Here is an 18,769-nt window from a genome sequence, read left to right on the forward strand (position 1 = left end):
TCCAAGGTATATGACTTTACAGTGAAAAATCACAAACATTTAAGGAAGTAAAACACCATGTGCAAAAGGCAGCAAACTCAATAGACAACAGGACTGAACTCCTGAAGATTTTGGGTATTTTAATTATTAGACATAGAAGGTAAAATAAAAATGGTTTATTTACTGATAGCAATAAAGGAGGATAATGGAAATATGACTAAAGAGCAACTGAGCACAAAGCAGATTTGGAAAGAGAACCAAAAAGAATGTTTGAAAGTGAAGAAATTAACAATTAAAACTTAAAACTCAATGGACGGATTTAAAAAAGATTGGACAGAGCTGAAGAAAGAATTAAGGAACTAAAACACAGGACTTGAGGAAATTATTCAGACTATAGCCCAGAAAGCAAATACATGCAAAATATGAAAAATATACATAAATTCTAGACTACCAGAAGGAGAATAGAGAGGGATTAGAGAAAAGGTAAGAGGCAATATCAGAGAGTTAATGGGTGAGAAATTCCAGGGTTGATGAAAGATACTAGTCTGCAAGTACAGAAATCATCATGATCTCAAGCAAGATAAAGAAGTCTATATCTAGGTTATTACTATAAACAATAGAACACCAAAGGCAAAGAGTAAATCTTAAAAACAGTCATAGTAAACAGATTACCCAGAGAGAAGTAGAAATTAAACTGACACCTGACTTTTCAACAGCAAGAATAATTGCCAGAAAGACTACAACAATATCTTCAATGTGCTGAGAGAAAATAACTTTCTCTCTCTCTCTCTCTTTTTTTTTTTTGAAAGTAACTTCCAACATAAAATTGTAACCCAGGGAAAATATCTTTCAAGATTGAGAGCTATATAAAGACATACACAGAAAAACAAAAGTGTAAAGAGTTTGTCCCTAAAAACACTAATAAAGAAATTTGGGGGCGCCTGGGTGGCTCAGTCGGTTAAGCGTCTGCCTTCGGCTCAGGTCATGATCCCGGGGTCCTGGGATCAAGCCCCACATCGGTCTCCCTGCTCATCAGGTTCCCTCTCCCTCTGCCCCTCCCCTACTCATGCTTGCTCTCTCTCTCAAGTAAATAAATAAGTAAAATCTTAAAAAAGAAAAGAAAAGAAAAGAAATTTGAAGACTGTTCTCCAAAATGAAGGAAAGTAATCCCAAATGGAACTTGTGAGATACAGGAAGGAAAGATGAGAAGATAAGTGGTAATTTTTTGTGGGGTTAAAAAAGGAGAGAGAAATAAAATACAGGACAACAATATATATAAATTGGAAAAGGGAGTCTTTGATGATTTTGCTTCCTATTTCACTGAGAAAAAGAAGAGTGTTATCAAAGGATAATTGCCCACCACTACATCTATCTACTTACTGGCATATGCATCCAATACTCTTTTTTCCCCAGCTGACCCTAAAGTTAAATTACTCATGCTCCTTTCTAAAGCCATTTCCTTTACTTGTGCTCTAGATCCCAGAGCTTGCTTGCTCATAGAATAACTGCAGCAATTCTTCCTCTCTCTTTACATCATCATTCCTTTCTCTTCTAGAACATTCCTATCAACATGAAACTTGTTATTTCTTCTATCCTTAAAATCCTCCTTTCAAATATACTTCTTCTTTCAGATGATGCCCTATTTCTCTGCTCTCCTTTGCAGCAAAACTCCTTGGAAAAATTGTTCTCTGCTCTGCTTCCATTTCAAAATAAAACCAAACAAATTAAAAAACAAAACAAAACAACTAGCAAAGAGTTGCAATTAGTATAATAGAAAACAAACAATAGAAAACATTCATAAAACAATGACCAGTACAAAATAGGCATTCAGTGAACACTTGTAAATTAAATATTAAACAATTCAGTAGACAGGATACTTTTTAAAGTCTAAAATTTATAAACAATATTACCTGTTCTTCCTTTAGTTGAAGATGAATTTTTTAAGTCTCCACTAATACTGGTGACTGTAGCAATGTATTTTCGTCCAGGCACCAGGTCGGTAAAAGTGAATTCTTTGGCATCTTTGGGGAGCGACTTGTGGATGAGTAAGAGGTCTCTGTCAGCTAGCGAAATGATGTATTTCTCCCATTCTGCTACGGGAGTCTGCCACATGACGCCCAGTGAGGTTTCATTGGCATGTTTGACACGAAGCTGGAGGACAGCCAGGGGGACTAAGGAAAAAGCAATGGAGACTGTGTCATTGATTTGATTCAGAAGTACTCGAGTATTTCTTAGAGAGTTGTTCTCTTCCAACCACAGGAGTATTCCAGTTCAGCATTTCTTTTCTGAAAGTGTATGAGCTCTCAGGAAAAAAAAAAAGCTAATCACAAAAACTGTGTGTATGTGTGTGTTTTCAAGATTTTATTTTTAAGTTATCTCTACACCCAGTGTGGGGCTTGAACTCACAACCTTGAGATCAAGAGTTGTGTGCTCCACTAATTGAGTCAGCCAGGCGCCCCAAACTTTGTTTATATAACCTATCCAGAAAGGAGGATTCAAAAGAATACTATTGGAAAATGCTTTCCTGGGTCATTTATTTTTGACCACATATTACCTTGAGTGTTTATTTCTTCATATGAATTCTATGATATGAAAATATTTAATTCAATCATGTCATCCATAAAACCACTGAGAAAGGTCCATATTTGACTATTTAGATGAAGTTAGGAGTATTTTTTACTCCATCAGATTGGAAAGACAAAGTGCTGCTTCTCTTCATTTCTGAGAAATGGGCACTAATGTATCCATGAAAGGGAGAGTCCAGCTGGCAAGCAAGAATAGTATCTGATTAAAGACTCCCATTAACCAAAGAATGGAAACTGTTTCCATTTCTTTAAAAGGTTTTATTACATTTCTAGGAGACATTGCCAAGAGTAAAGTACTGGTCCCACAAAACACTAGGGAAACAAAACTATGGAAGAACCAAGTGTATAAAATTATATTGATTTTTGCATCAAAGAAATTTTCTATAATTCCATTATAACTGAGTCCCTAAATCTGTATCTTCCTTCTTTAATATATTGAAATGAATTGGACTGATACATCAAAGCCTACCTCAATTAACCTTATTCACCTAGAGGTACAGTTTAAGAAAAGTTTTCCTGATAATTATGCCACCATGCTGAGAGCCCCTAGGTTTCTTGACAGCATTCCAAGTTATTTGAGGCGGTGAGATAAAATATTGGAGAGGACATAGATGCTTGTTCTGTGAAATGCTAAAAGTAGCTTGGTTTAAGCTTATATAGGTCTTTGATCATTATCCAAGGGATATTAATATTTGGAAAATGAAGATACGACTGGAAGACCCAGTTGGCAAGCTAAGGAGGTGTCTTGGTCCTTTGCTTTGACAGTCTTCTAAGAAGAACAGTGAATCAAAGTAGTTATTTCCTTATCATCAGGCAAGACTAAGAGAGAAGATATTTGAATTTCACTCCAAGTATGGAGTATTCCATGTCATAGAAATGTTGAGCTTGGAAGGACAATTCTCTTATTTGAAAGTTGAGGAAACAGACTCAGAGGGGTTGTGACTTGCCCAAGGAATTACAGTATAGTGGTGACAGCAAGAATACCAAAACCCATGCCTCCACATCCTCATTCTCCTCTACCCTAAAATCCAAATATATTCCACTTCCCTTTAATAACCTTTCCTTGGTACATGAAATTCCCTCACGAGTCAACATTAGGTCAAGGCAATGGTTCTCGAACACTGATCACTGGCAAAAAAATTGTCAGTTGTCTTCTTTTGTGGGAAGGATTCTCCGATTGTTCTCTTCCTATTCTTTTGGTGCTTAAAATGTCTTTCTTTTTATAAAATAATGGACTTACTACTGGAAGCAATTTTAATGTTCTATTTTGACAAAATTAAACATTACCAAAACTAATTCAGTCTAAAAGTCATAATATCTCAAATTCAGGGAACACGGTGGGGGTGGGGGGGGTGGGCATGACATTGACAGCTACCTGGGTTACTTGGGAGAGGGACCAAGTTAAAGTTCTAGCAGTCATTAACACCTTCGTATTTGCTTACCCGTCCTGCCTTGGCAGCGCTTAGAATTCTTCAGATTTCCACTCTCAACAGTGACTTCTACTTCATACTGTCTTCCCGGTATGAGCCCCACATCATCGATGGCATAGTGTGTTTCCTCCTTTCCCACGGTGATGTTGAGCAGCACCACAGAATCATTGAAGAGTAGGATACGATACTGCTCCCAGTCTCCAGCAGGGGGCGACCAGCTCACTACTAGGGACCTTATCGAACCATTGCTGTTTACCTCCAGGTTCCCAACTTTCTCTGGAACTAAACGGTGAAATGATGTCAAAAAGGAGATTCTAAAAACCAAAAGTAAGGATACTCATTCACTTTTCATGGGCAACAGTAGATAAGAGACCTAATACCTGCAATTCAAAACATTTCTATCCCCTTCTGATGTTTGTGGATTGCAAATGAGTATTCTTTCCTAATGTTGGAGGCATCCGACACTCAAGAAATGTATGCTAAAATCATCTAGTAATATATCAGTAATGCAATCTTCTGTAACACTGTTAATAACCTAACAATATGAGCGCTGTGTTTTATTGGCTGCACACCAGCCCTAGAGACAATATTGATGTTGCTTCTAATGATGTTGACATCGATGGATGCGGTGTCTTTTGGTAGAGACACCGCATGTTGTGATCATGAAACATTCCTCCCTTTTCCAACTGACAAGATTAATCTTCTTGCAATATAGCTCTGGTCCAATTATTCCTTTGCTTGAAAACATGCAAGGTCTCTCCATTAATTACAGAATAAAATATCAAGTCCTGGCTGTGGCATTTGTAGCTTTCCAAAATCAGACCCCATATCCTTCTGGTCTTAAATCTGACTACTCCCTGCAGCCGCCCTCCCTGCTTCTGCACTCTCTCCCATGCTGGCCTCCAGTTGTGTGTTCTGAAGACCTGTAAGTGTCCTGGGCTCTTCTGCCTCCATGCCTTTGCTTATATTATTCCTTCGACCTCAAATGCCCTTCCCTCTTTTCCCTCTCTGCTTGCCAAGAGCCTCACAACTTTTAGGTCCAGTTAAAGACCATTTCCTCTGAGAAGTCTTTACTGATCTTCTGAACAAGAATTTTCTCTTGGTTTTCTGACCATATGGTTCTTACTTAGAATCTCTAACAGCACAGAGAATGGACTCTGGAATTAAATGCTCTGGTTTAAATTCCATCCCCACCATTCACTGGCTGGATGACTATGGACAAGTTATTTGAGCTCTGAATTATCTGTAAAATGGTGATAGTAACAGAACCTCTCTCATGGTAAGGGTGTAAAGTGTTTGGTTAGTGCCTGATACATGGCAACACCAATGCGATGACTCTTATTAAAGTGTACCATTTTTATTTTTTGTGTGTATAGTCTACATTTGTCTGATTAAAATGTAACTTCCTTAAAAGCAATGGTTGGCAAGGTAAATATTTTAGGCTTTCCAGGCCACATATGGTCTCTGTCTCATATTTGTCTTTCTTTTTCCTTTTTAAAAAAACCTTTTAAATATGTGAAAACCACTCTTAGCTTGGGGCTACACAAATACAGCTCACAGGCCATATTTGGCAAAGGGTGTAGTTTGCTGAACCCTGACATTTTAATAACTTCCCAAATCATAGCACAGTAATTTACACAAAGAAGTCACTGGATAAATATTTGATGACATAAATTAATAAAATAATTCATGGAAAACATGCTTAAGTGCTAACTGGCTCTCACTATAAGAGTTGGTCAGAAATGTTTTATTCATTAGTATCAATGCTAATGCATTTACACTACTTAAGTGGTGTGACATGAAACAGCACAGGGCAGAGCCAGTTATGCACATCATTCAGGAATCACTCCAAACACATTTGCTTAAATAACTCAGATGAATGCAATTAACCTCTGTTTCAGTCTGTATACGGGGCCCTGGCCCATGGGCACCCTCAGTCATATAGACCATATTTCCCAAATTGGAAAAGGAGTCTTCCCTGTAACTTATTTTGTTCTGATGGATCAGAGAATGATCTGGGCAACCAAGGAATATTCTGGAGCCCGACACTCACCTGTTCTGCCCACTGCCATCTTCTGAGCAGACAATTCACCAGAGACACAGCTGATGGTAACTTGATAAAGACGTCCAGGGATTAAGTCTTTAAATTGGGTTTCTGTAACTTGGGGTGCTAATGTTCTGGATTCTTTGATAGTCCCTTGGTGAAACAGGGTAATGTTGTAGGAATCCACATTTCCAGAAGGTCTTTGCCACTTGACTTTTAGAGAGGTCAAAGTGCCATCATTTGTCACCTTTAGATTTGAGACTTCCATGGGGGCTAAATAGGGAGAAAGGAAAGGACACTTTAACTCAGGATATTGTACCTGTCTTATTATGGCCAAATTTTGACCTGCATTTTAATCCCTGCAAGCCACACTCCCTGCTCAGAAGGAAACAACAACTTCACGAGCAAAAAGAATACTGCAAAATCAAAGAAAGGCTATCTGGCCGGTGGAAAGAGCATAAACATGGGAGTCAGGAGCCTGGATTCTGGCTCAGACTTGGCCATTAGTCAGATGGGCAACCCTGGATAGCTCTATCTCACTGAGCCTAGGGATCCTTACTGGCAAATGAGGTCTTGGAAAGCTCAAAGAAATCTGTCATCTGCCTAATTTCTTCCCATCTTTATGTATTTAATAATAGCAAGTACATAATAAATAGATTGGTCAACTCATTGGCCATCACAAAATTTTGCATCCTAAAAATATTTTATTTTTCATATAAAATGATGATAAAGTTACAGCTCAAGAATTGTGTCATTATTTCATCAAAGGAAAATGATTACAAAAGAAAGACACTTCAGTGAATATTTTTTCTACCTCTTGGCTATGTTGTAATTTTGGGCTTCACTAACAGCAAAATAAAAATTAATGCTTCATTTTAAAAATGGGCACAGCATACTGCTTTGCATAGGCCAGTGAGAAGTGTAATTTGCTCTTGCTATACATAAATAATTCTTCAGATGTAAGGTACTTTTTAAAAAAAGATTTTATTTTTCAGCAATCTCTATACCCAACATGGGGCTTAAACTCACAACCCTGAGATCAAGAGTTGCATGCTCCATCATCTGAGCCATCCAGGCGCCCCAACATATATGGTACATTTTTGTTGGAAATAGCTACACATCTCTGAGGTGTGATGTGAAGATATGTAAATGTACAGGTGCCCCCAAATATCTTTCCCATCAATCTCTTGTAGCTCCAAGAGCCCCCTGTGCCAGAGTAATTTCTAAGGCACTACATACCTAAAAGTTTCTCTTAAAATCAGATAGCTTACTGAGAGAGGGAATTTATTAACACATTAGACCCATCAGAAGCATTAGAATGTACTAGAATTTAAGTTCCATAGGGCAAAGACTTTGGCCTTCTTGGGCACTGTTATATCCACAATGCCTAGCATACAGTTTATACTCAACAGATACTGAATGAATGAATGAATGAATGTGTACATGAATTATTCATTGAAATTTAGCACAGATTAATTTATCCAGCTATGTTAGGCTATGAGAACAACTCCTGTAGTATTGGGTCTCAGGACATGTTTTGTTGTGTACAGGGTTTAAGAAATGGCTGTTTCACAGGACCAGGTCTTTGATTAGCACTGAGAAAAGTTATCCTGGCTCATTGTGAGTGATGTCACAAAGGCAGTGGATGCTCATTTAAGAGAAGGAAGTAGGGGGGCGCCTGGGTGGCTCAGTCGTTAAGCATCTGCCTTCGGCTCAGGTCGTGATCCCGGGGTCCTGGGATCGAGCCCCGCGTCGGGCGCCCTGCTCGGTGGGAAGCCTGCTTCTCCCTCTCCCACTCCCCCTGCTTGTGTTCCCTCTCTCGCTGTGTCTCTCTCTGTCAGATAAATAAACAAAATCTTAAAAAAAAAAAAAAGGGAGCAGGAAGTAGGAATCCCTATCAAAGAGGTCAGGATACTAAAAAGATAAGCTGAGACTGTATCAGTGGTTAACTTCGCTACTTCAGGCTGGTCTAAAATTTAGAATACAAGGGAGTCCCTCTTTCTCTGAATAGAAAAGTGGGTACATCTTAAGGGCCTTCTGTAACATGCAAATTTCAATTTGTCTCATATTATCATTATTCAAATAATTTAATAAGCCGTGGTTATTAAACATTTCCTTGCTGTGAGCTTTATTTTTGTTCAGCTAGTTAGCGGAACGTACTTGTCCTGGCCGGTTTCCATCTGTGGTTTTGCAGCCCTGCAGCCTCGGTCACAATGGTAAGGTTATAGAGGTGTCCAGGTGTCAGTCCGTGAAAACTGAACGAAGTAGCATGTTTGTCCACGACACTGCCATGAACTAGGATGTCTTTATCCATCAGCAGTAGCTGGTATCTTTCTACATTCCCAGAGCCATGGGACCAGGAAAGCAGGAGAGAATTGGTTTTTGCTGAAATATTGATATCTTTCACTGCGGATGGCACTAGGAAAAGAAAATGCATTTTCCAAAGGGTCATTTATAATTTCCTTAGAGGAGACATAGACATGTTTAATTCGAAATCACACATTCATGTATGCTTCTCTGTACATCTAATTTGTGTAATAAGTAATGGCTACAGCACTCTTGAAATTTCACTGGATTCTGAATTAATGCTCTTTTCAAAGTCCACGCCTAAAGCTACATCATAGTTTACCTGTCTCTCTCCCCCACTTAATAGGTACTAAGGTAATTTTTGCCCATGAAGTATGATGTGGCAGAGCAGCAAAGAGACAATAAAGGGAAGAACAATGGAAGATGAAAAACAGAAAGCAAATTATAGCAATAAATCAGGAGAGGAAATGAGAGGAGAGAGCATGACCAGAAGGACAGTACTTCCTGGAAGGAGGTGAAGTGTGTCATTGGTATCGGGATGGGTAGGTGCAAGCAAAAACTTGTTCCAGATGTAGGGATATTTAGGAAACATCATGACTTGATGTTATGAGGAGAGTATACAAAGGAGGAAAACGCTTAAACGTAAGTTTTATGGCACAAACTCAGAAATGGAGGCAGAAAATGCTGTTGCCTAAGATTTGAGTTAGGAAGGCCATTAGGAAACATCTACTTCATTTTGGAGAAAATTCCAGTCCCAGAGAAGTCCCAGAACTTGTTCAAAATCACCTAGCAAGCTAGCAGCACAGTCATATTTTCTTACTTTTAGTCTAGTCTTCCCACTGTACTGCATAACATTTGTCTATCTGTCTATCAACTTACCTATCTGTCATCTTTGGTCTGGGGGCATTCTTACTTCTATCTCTTCAATTTTAATGTAGTTCCAAAAGGAGCCTAAACGATTAAATACTCAACTATCTGTAAGCAGGTCTTACCTGTTGATCCATTGGTATAAATTGTAAGGGAACGTTTCTCTCCAGAAACAGCTGTGATGGCAATATTGTATTTATTACCAGCAGTGAGGTTAAAAAATGTATGTTCATTCCATGAAGTACTTTCTTGAATTTGGGTCTCCTGTATCTTTTGGTTATTGTCAAACAATTGCATCTCATACCACGTGACTTTTCCAGAAGAAGGAGTCCACCAAACATGCAAGCTGGTTGAAGTAGTCTTTTCTTTACTGACTTCAAACTTAGCAGGAGGTAAAGGATCTGCAAGGCAAAAATCCAAAAAGAGAACACGGCTTAAAGACTTTTGCAAATACATGTTAGTTTGCTGGAACCCAGATTCATTTTCCTTAAAAACTTTAAGAACCTGCTGCCCGTGAAACAAATCGGTATTTTACTCCACTTTTAAACTTACCATTTCATTTAAAAAAGAAATCCACTTAGCTACTAGTCATATAAACTTCTTTTTCTAATAAAACTTTTTTGTTAAGACAGCTCTGAGCTTAGAATTCCAAGTAAGGTTATATTTTCGTTGGCTTGCAAGTTTAGCACTTTTCACACACTGACAGACATCCAGGCTAGGCCTGGATAAATACCAAAAATCTCAACAGAAAATACAGATATTAAGAAATAATTTTGAAATTTGTACTGAACTTTTCCTTTTTTAGGTTGTGGATTTGGGGGGTTAAGAACACATAACTTTAGGTTGTTTTTAAATACCAGAAAACCACCAAAGATAGAGACTTGATTATGAGCCTAGCCTAGGTTTGCTCGTCAGAATGAATTCTCCCAACAGGTGGGATTCCTTGTGTCCTTAGATTTTCTCAACTTGAGTTCCGGGACATTTTGGAGCTGCTGAAGCCTCCAGAGAGGGTGCAAGGGGTTGGTCCTGCACCCAGATGTTCACTTAGTTTCAACTCTCATGGGTGAGTTTGACGAGTCCCATTTCCCATTTCCCATGTACTGAATCTTCATTGTGGAACTTGAAATAGGATGAGCAGCATGTTCCTGGGTTAGGAACTAAGTCAATAGTGTTTAGGGATCAGCCATTCTATGATGCAGTGGGACCATCAGAGAAATAAGTCTCTCCCTATCCTGAATGCAGGGAAGGGCAACATTGAGAGACATTTACAGATGAGTAATTTTCAGAAATCCAACCTGGTTCTTGATCTAGAAAGTCGGACCAAGATATTGGAGGCTACAACTCAAAGCCAGGTCAGATGTTTTCGTGGCATGGCTACAGAGATCCAGTTCTTATCTACATCTTGGTAAATTATATTTTGCTCACAAAATAACTTCAGATTATAGAATCTTCTTAGAATAGTATATGTTTTAAGAGGGTGCTTGCTTGTGACTAACATTAATAAAAATAAGAACAACATAATCTTATTCTGTATTAAAAAGACTTGTATGGCCAGAGAGCTCCTGAGACTATCTGCGGGTCACCTAGAGACACCATCCAGAAGCTAAACACAACCTATGGTCAATCTAATTTTGTGTGTGTGTTTAATGCTGTGACTTAAATGAGTACATCATCCTGCAAAAAGCACAAGACAAGCCACGTAGCATTTTGTAATACAAGAACTAATAATAATATAAATGTCAGCAGACAAGGAAGCCAAGACAGCAGTAACTCAGAGAGCCCAAAGCGCAAGGTGTGTGGTCTATACCCTAGTACAGCAGAGGTTCACAGGCAGAGCATAGGCTCTGCAGTCTGACAGCCTGGGGCTGAGTCCGGCTCTCTGGCTCCATAGCTGTGTACTTCGGGCAATTCCTTAACCTCTCTGTGCCGCTGCTGTCTCATCTCCGCAATGCAGATAACAATACTATCTATTCGGCAAGATATTTATGAAGATTACATTGTTTTATCTAGAGCACTTAGAACAGTGCCCAGCACATAGCAAGTGTTCAATGTTAGCGACTGTTGTTATTATTTCTGTAAACAGGAGGAGGTCCTGTCATGGAAGCAGGCAAATGTCGTGGCAGAGAGCATGGGCTTTGGGGTCAGACAGAACTAAGTTCAAATCCTTGGCTCCGTCATGGGCCAGTCACAAGACTTTGGACAAGTTACTCAAGCTATCTAAGCCTCCACTTTCCCATCTGTCTGGGGAGTATCATATAATCATACCTATATTCTCGGATGATTTGAGGAGGTGTAGAGCAGATTTACCTGGCATAGAATGGGCACTCAGTAATAGAAACTTATGCTGTCTACTTGATCACAAAAAAAAGTTTCCTCTGAATCACCGACAAAATGGAGGCAGAAGTGGAATACAATTTTTTTAAAGCTAAACGAATAGCCTTAATTGCCTTCTTCATTAAAAGAAAACACAAAAACTTGATAAAATCTTATCAGTTTATTCCCATGACCTAACTTTCTAACCATTAAGATAAAATTAAAAATTCCCAAGATGATTCTCATTTATAGGTTCTTGCGGAAAAACAGTTTTTTTTTTTTTTTCTGGCAATATTATCTAAATTTTCTATCCTACATCATAGTCTGTAATTAAGGACATCATAATAAAAAGAAAGAACATAATTTCCCCTTACAGAAAGTCTTTTTTGTTGCCTGGCGAGAATAAGGCACTTCACTACCATGAGATTCTAGTAGCCAGCGAAACCCAAGAACAACCTTGTCATAGCCAATTGAGATGACACATTTTTGCTGAAGAGGCATTTTAAGGACAAGGATGGGAGGGACAGCTGCTTTCCAGCGAGAGCTCCAACGAGATCAACATCATCCATGTCTACAAGCCAGATAAAGGTTAAAGAAAATAACGGTATGGTCAGTATAATCTAAACCACATATAATTTGCAAAATATAAGCTACAGAAAATGAATTTTAAGGTTGCGTGCATAGAGGGTGAAGTTCAGAAATGCAGACTTTATCTAATCTCTCCGAGCCAGAAAACAAAACAGTCAATCCTTTGTACATCCGCTAGAACAAAGGAACAATGAGACTGGGAAGTGCCTGGGCTGCGAGAACCTGCACTGGAAACAAACACTTCAAACCCCATTTATACTGCGATAAAGTTCTGTGCTGGCCCTTGGCCACCGCTGCTACCCATGCTGCAGAAGTTCCAGGGTTTTCACACGTCTTTGCAATGGAAGCCCGAGGAAAACTCTGCTGTGTTAAAAGCAAGTCTCCGATATTTTCTTAGAAATAAATTAGGTACTTCCAGAAGGGGTGCTGATTTCATGTATATATACAAATGAATTTCATCTATATCTATATCTATATGAATGCAAGAGAGAGGGATTTCTAATGCTGTTTCAAAATGTAGTTATATGTATGTAATCTTTTGATCGTATGACAGATGGCACGTAATTGGAAAACCCTACTTGACTTCTGTAATTCATGCCGCTGGCTGCAGGCGTCAACGCACACAGGTGCATTTATAGCCTGTCTGGTTTTTCCATGTATCACTCTCATATACATAGTAGCTAGTGAAGTTTGATGAACTACGAGAACTGTGGAAAGCCATAAATCAATGATTTAATCTCAATCAATTTAATCAATCTTAATCTCAGTCAATGTATCAAAATGTATCATTAGCCATAAATTTGAGACATCTGTTTGTACCTCTCAGTTTCAGACAGACCTGGATTATGGAATGCCAAATGTAAAGTTCCGTGATATTCATCTTCTATATTTCAATGAATCTACCAGTATCAGAAAGCCTGAAAATTTCATAAAGTGGTCTTGACGTCAACCTAATTTTTCTGTTCTTTGAGGAAAAGATGAAGGTTAGCTAAATTTTTGAACCAAAATGAATTCTTCTTCATTTCTCTTTTTTTAAAATGGGACTTAGAAAGAAGGAGAAATTCATATATATAAAATGCAAGTAACAAGTAATACCTGCTTAAAATTTTTTTTTGTATGGCTAACTAACACATTATTATTTATTGATATAGGAATTTCCAGTGTTTAGAATTTGAAGTGATAATATTTATTTTGGAAATAAATTGAACCTTTTAACAGGATTGCAGGCCATCCATGGGTTAGTGCCAAAAGCTTTTCTCCAAGTCATGATAGCATCACAGTATATCTGTGTAGGATCTGATAGTTTACAATGTGCTTTCTCAGTTGGAATAGGCGGTCAGAGATGTGAAGTGACTCATTTAGGTCACGTACGTAACAAGTAGTATAGCTGAGATTCTAACACCTGGCTGCAAGTTCCTTCTATTACACCTTAGCTGTCCCAGGATGGGTGATGTCTTGAATGCATGCTCAGTGTAATAACAAAACACTCAAACCAGATGTCCTTGGAAAATAATAGGTAAATTTACAGAATTTTCATTTGATGGTTAGACTATCGTAGCAGAGATAAAATGAGTAACAACACTAATCACACCTAAATCTAATTCTGTGGCTGTGAAAGTTACTCTGATTTTTTTTTTTAAATCATTTTTCATGATTCTTCCTTTTTATTTCCCTAATCTGACTGCCTTTACCTGGGATCCCATTGCCTTATGTTTTAGCTGCTCCCAGAATTTTCTGGGTGTCTTCCTTATTTTCTCCCTTTTCTGTACTGTTGCCAAATAACCTCTTTGTATATCTTCCCCATCACCATCCTCGTCCTTCTTACAGCACCAAGATCTTTCCGTGAGATGAAGTCTAAGTTTCTCCGTAGGCACTCAGGGTCGCCTCAAATAGGATATTACTCCCCACCCACACACACACCTTATCTTTCACCACTAACTCTAGGCCAACAGATCTACCTTTTTAGTAATGACAGGGCCTATTTCTGTATCTCTACAGAAACTGGGATACTATTCTAGTTAAAAGCAGGGAGGCTAGGAGACCGGAAGCTGCATTTATGTAGCACTCTACATAAAATGGAATGAACATCAACTATTCATACCAAACAACTGGGAAATCAAAGTAAGGGTGGAGCAAAAGTCACAAACAGGTTTGCTTTTGGGGTTTTTTTTTGTTTGCTTGTTTTGTTTTGTTTTTTGGTGCATGTTTTGAAAATGAGAAGGAGAACAAAATGAAAAAGCAATTGCTCACCATCCACAGTTAATTAAGTACATTTATAGAGGTGTAATTTTCTTTTACTTGGTGATTGTTGCTGTTTGACTACAGTTGGCTTCCTGACTTATTTTAAGATGATGCACTCTATTGTTCTCTATTCATCAGAGTAACATGCATTTACCAACTTTTACACTAGATAGGAAGTTCAAGTAGTAATGGACTTTCCAAGTTTTAATATCCTCAAAAGGGAAATTAAAGCAGGTTTCACAGTTATCTGCATCATCATTCACAGCTGTGTAGGGTGCCCCGTTACTTTGAGGGTCATCATATTTGGCCCTGGGTACGTAAGTGGTAGAAGCTCCTCTGAGAGTGTGCAGGCTACTCAGGCACTTAAGATAGATGTGGAAAAGGCAAACAAAAGGTGGACTATCAGGGAGGCTGACCTTGATGTCAGACTAGACGTGGGTCCAAATCCCATCACTGTCACTTAGAGTCGTGCCTAAGCAAGTTATTGAAGCTCCTTGCCGCTCAGTTTCCTCATCTGTAAAGGAGCACAGCACCTCCTACACAGAGTTGTAAGTGTAAGAGGGAACGGAGGTAGATGTTAAGTGCCGCCTTAGCACCTGGCGAGCTCTCAGTAAGTGGCAGTTGGTATTAACGCTGCTGTTGTTCTTGCTGTTCCGAGTAACACAGGCCAGCAACAGTGCTAAGGTGCAAATGGAGAATGAGATCCAGCGGCTAAGGTTTCAGAGGTTGGCTTCACAAAGGACAGGAATTTGAGCAAGTTTGGAAGGTCAAAGTGGGAGTTAGAAATCAGAGAGAAGAAGGGGTGTTACAGAGTGAGAAGCAGGTGAGGAAGCTAAAGCACTTCTAGTGAGCATTAGAGGGGCCTGTCAGCCCTGACAACCGACGGAGGCTTTAACCCCGCCATCCCCAGGATATCCTTCAGCAGCCCCACTCCAATTCTTCCATATTAACGAGTGAGGCTTTCTCAATATTATCTAAAGTGCTACATAAATGCCGCAGAAAGAGAAGTCCCCTGGCCTCTCCTTCCAATCAGATTTCGGCCCAGAAAGCCCCTCCTATGTAGAAATTCATGACCTAGCACTTGATGTGTGCTTCTAAACCTTATTGTTAATGTTAGGTATATAGTGATATTGTGATTATGTGAAAGATAATTCTTATCTTTCCGAAATGCATATTGAAATATGTACAAATGGAATCAAATGATGGCTTGGATTGCATCAAAATGATACGGGGTGGGGGAGAGGGTGGAGAAACAGATGAAATAAGATTGGCTATCAGTTGGTTACAGTTAAAGGTAGGGGACGAGTACATGGTAGTTAATTATACTATTCTGTTTACTTTTTTACGTGTTTGAGATTTTCCACATAAAAAGAAGGAAAGCAAAACCAAAACCAAAAATTCCTGGCAATCTATATGCAAAACTATCATGTTAACTTTATTTGCATATTATGTGTTTAGGGGCATATATTCATCTTCATTGACATACATTCATACAGATAGAATGGGCTTGATTTCTCCTACAAAATCAGAAAGGCATCAGTGTTATCCTTTATCCCCTAGGGGAATTCCAGCAAATTGATGTCTGGAAATGGAAGGTGAAAAAATTACTCTTTGTTCTTCTCTTATTCGGTCTGGACAAATAAGATTTTATGTCTTTCTTGCCAACCTGTAGAATGCCATGCCCACCAACAGAAGTCAGACTGATGGAAGAAGCTTCCCAAGCACTCAAAAGATCAAGTTCAGAGAACTAGGTTGGTTCATTCCATATTCGTAGCTCAGCTTGACCTTAGAATTCCTGAAACAAGTAGACGGCCAATGGCTGATTGCTAAATACTGAAATCATCACCAAAAGTTCCACACAATTGAAAATCAATAGCTGCTTATAATTTCTTCACTCTGAAACACATTTAATCATTATCCCATCCTTGTGTGGGCTAAGTATACATAGATTTAAGGTATTTTGTAATATATTTTTTCTTCTTTAAAAGTTGACTTGAAAAATAGTAACAAAATATCACACGGTAATTTGAAAGAACTAATACCAACTTAAAAATTATATCCTTTCTGCAGAGTAGTGGAAAGAATTGGAGCTAAGCCAGAAACCCAGGATTCAAGTCCTGGTTCAATTATATACTAGCTGCGTGATTTGTGATTAGTTAATTCTCATGAATATCAATCTTATCTCCAACCTGAAAGTAATAATAGTAAACTTACTATGCACATGGTATGTGACAAACACTATTCTAGAATTTATGTATGAACCAAATAAAAATCTCAAAATGGCCCTATGAAGTAGGCATTATATTTATTATCATCCCCATTTCATAAATTAGGAAACAGGCCTGGAGAGGTTAGTAACTTGCTTGAGGCAACTTGGCTAGTGAGTGATGGAGGAGGCTGCTTCTAGAACCAAGCTCTCGATCTTTATGCAACCTGCCCCTTCACAATACTCCCTAAAAATAAAATTAAACAATATACGGTCAATATAATATATATTTTATACTCTTACCTACTAAATAAAGTAGGTGGAAGTATTTTAGATACTATAAAAGCACAAGACAAATATTAGAGTATAGTTTCTTCCTGGTTAAGATAATATTCTTCGGTATTATAGATTTAGCCATGCATAAAGAAGAATCTACCAGAATCTTAATGCCAATGAATAATAGAAAAACCATGTCAATAGCTCTTAAACTTCATTGTGCATTGATTCACTGTGATATTTGTTTAAAATCAGATATCCCAGCCTCCACTTCTTCTAAATTCATTACATGTGGGGTAGAAGCCAATAATATATGCTTTTATAAGATATTTTGCCAAAGATTTTGATGCAAGTAGCTTACAGACATTATTGGGAAGTAGTGGCTTATGTTTAAAGTTCTGTAAGTGTATGGGCTCAATTGTGTCCCTCTAAAATTCACATATTGAAGCCCTCAACCCCCGGTACCTCAGAATGGGACTGTATTTGGAGATAAGGCCTTTAAAGAGGGAATGAAGTTAAACTGACATTTTTAGGGTGGGCCTTAACCCAACATGACTGGTGTCCTTCTAGAACACAGACAGCATAGACAGGGGGATGAGCATGTGAGGATATAGCAAAAAGGCAGCCACCTGCAAGCCAATTAGAGAATCCACAGGAAAAAAGCTGCTGATGCCTTGCTCTGGGACTTCTAGCCTCCAGAATTGTGAGAAAATAAATTTCTGTTATTTAAGTCACTTGGTCTGGTATTTTGTCATGGAAGCCCTAGTAAACTAATACAATAAGTAACATTTTGAAGTGTAAATAAGAGCTGATATGGTGATTTGGTAATTAATGCTCCTAAAATGTTTTTTTTTTTTTTTTAATTAAAGACGAAGGAATTAGCCATATTAAAAGAGCTAATTTTTTTCACCCTTTGTTCTAGGCTGATTATTAAGTAGCTGAAACTGACTAACAAGAAGGCATATGTTATTAAGATAGTCTTCCCATAAGTGGAGTTCTTTACTACCAGACTACTTCCCTGGGTTCTATAACTTACCTATAACCCAAGGAGAATAGATCATATTCTTAGAATACATATATCCTCCCACTGAAATGTTCACTTTATTCATTCATATCTATCTATCTATCTATCTATCTATCTATCTATCTATCTATCTATCATCTATCTATCCATCCACCCATTCATCTATCCATTCATTCATCCATCTATCCATCCATGTGATCAATATTTATTGAATACCATGTGCTAGATGCCATTTTAGATATTGAAAAACTACTTTTTACTTGTGGGAAGATAAAACCCCCCAAAAGTTCTAAACAAAAACTCGAAAGTTTCATTTAAACAAACTCAAGTGCCTTTAGGATGCATTCAAGTACGGAAATAAATGAAGTGGTCCAGGGGGATTCCAGTGAATTGGTATCTAAACAGAGAGAAACTACAACTTAGCTCTAGAGAATTCTAGGCAGAGTGGTCCAGCTTTGTCAAATCTTCCAGTATTTTAGGGGAACCCAGAAATCTGGCACTTATGTGAATTTTCCATTTTTAATGCTGGTAAAAATAATGTGGATTTTTTCACAAACATTATGTGAGCCAAACGAAACATATTATTATTTAGACACCTAGCTAGACACCCCTAGGGGCTACCAGTTTGCAGCCCTCTGCTTAGACTCTGAGGACACAGTGATACAAAAGTTTTGGAGTTCTTCAATATTGTCTTCATTAGTTGATTTCCAATGAATTCACGACTAGATAATTTGACTTCCAAATTATTTTTGTTCACAACTAAATAATTTGGCTTTCAACTTATCATGGTTGTTGCATCAACCGGTTTAATGACTGAAGACACCTGAGAACTGCCTCGCCTTCTCTGGGGTGATGGCAGCGTGGCCAACACGAGGCAGGGCGAGGTCTTCATCCAGGAAAGAAGTGCGA

General features: G+C 38.3%; 1 protein-coding gene across 3 annotated transcripts in view; it reads right to left on the reverse strand.

Moving 5' to 3' along the window:
• Nucleotides 1-18,769, reverse strand: part of PTPRB (protein tyrosine phosphatase receptor type B) — a 109,956-nt gene that overhangs the window by 59,482 nt on the left and 31,705 nt on the right. For all 3 annotated transcript variants that reach the window (XM_078076288.1, XM_036119309.2, XM_036119312.2), the window contains 5 exons: nucleotides 9,338-9,613; nucleotides 8,199-8,456; nucleotides 6,048-6,311; nucleotides 4,007-4,276; nucleotides 1,890-2,150 (listed from right to left, as the gene is read on the reverse strand). In XM_078076288.1, the coding sequence (XP_077932414.1) occupies nucleotides 1,890-2,150; nucleotides 4,007-4,276; nucleotides 6,048-6,311; nucleotides 8,199-8,456; nucleotides 9,338-9,613 (1,329 nt within the window). The remainder of the gene's footprint in view (nucleotides 1-1,889; nucleotides 2,151-4,006; nucleotides 4,277-6,047; nucleotides 6,312-8,198; nucleotides 8,457-9,337; nucleotides 9,614-18,769) is intronic.

Source organism: Halichoerus grypus, chromosome 6 (genome assembly GCF_964656455.1).
Source record: "Halichoerus grypus chromosome 6, mHalGry1.hap1.1, whole genome shotgun sequence".
NCBI lineage: Eukaryota > Metazoa > Chordata > Mammalia > Carnivora > Phocidae > Halichoerus > Halichoerus grypus.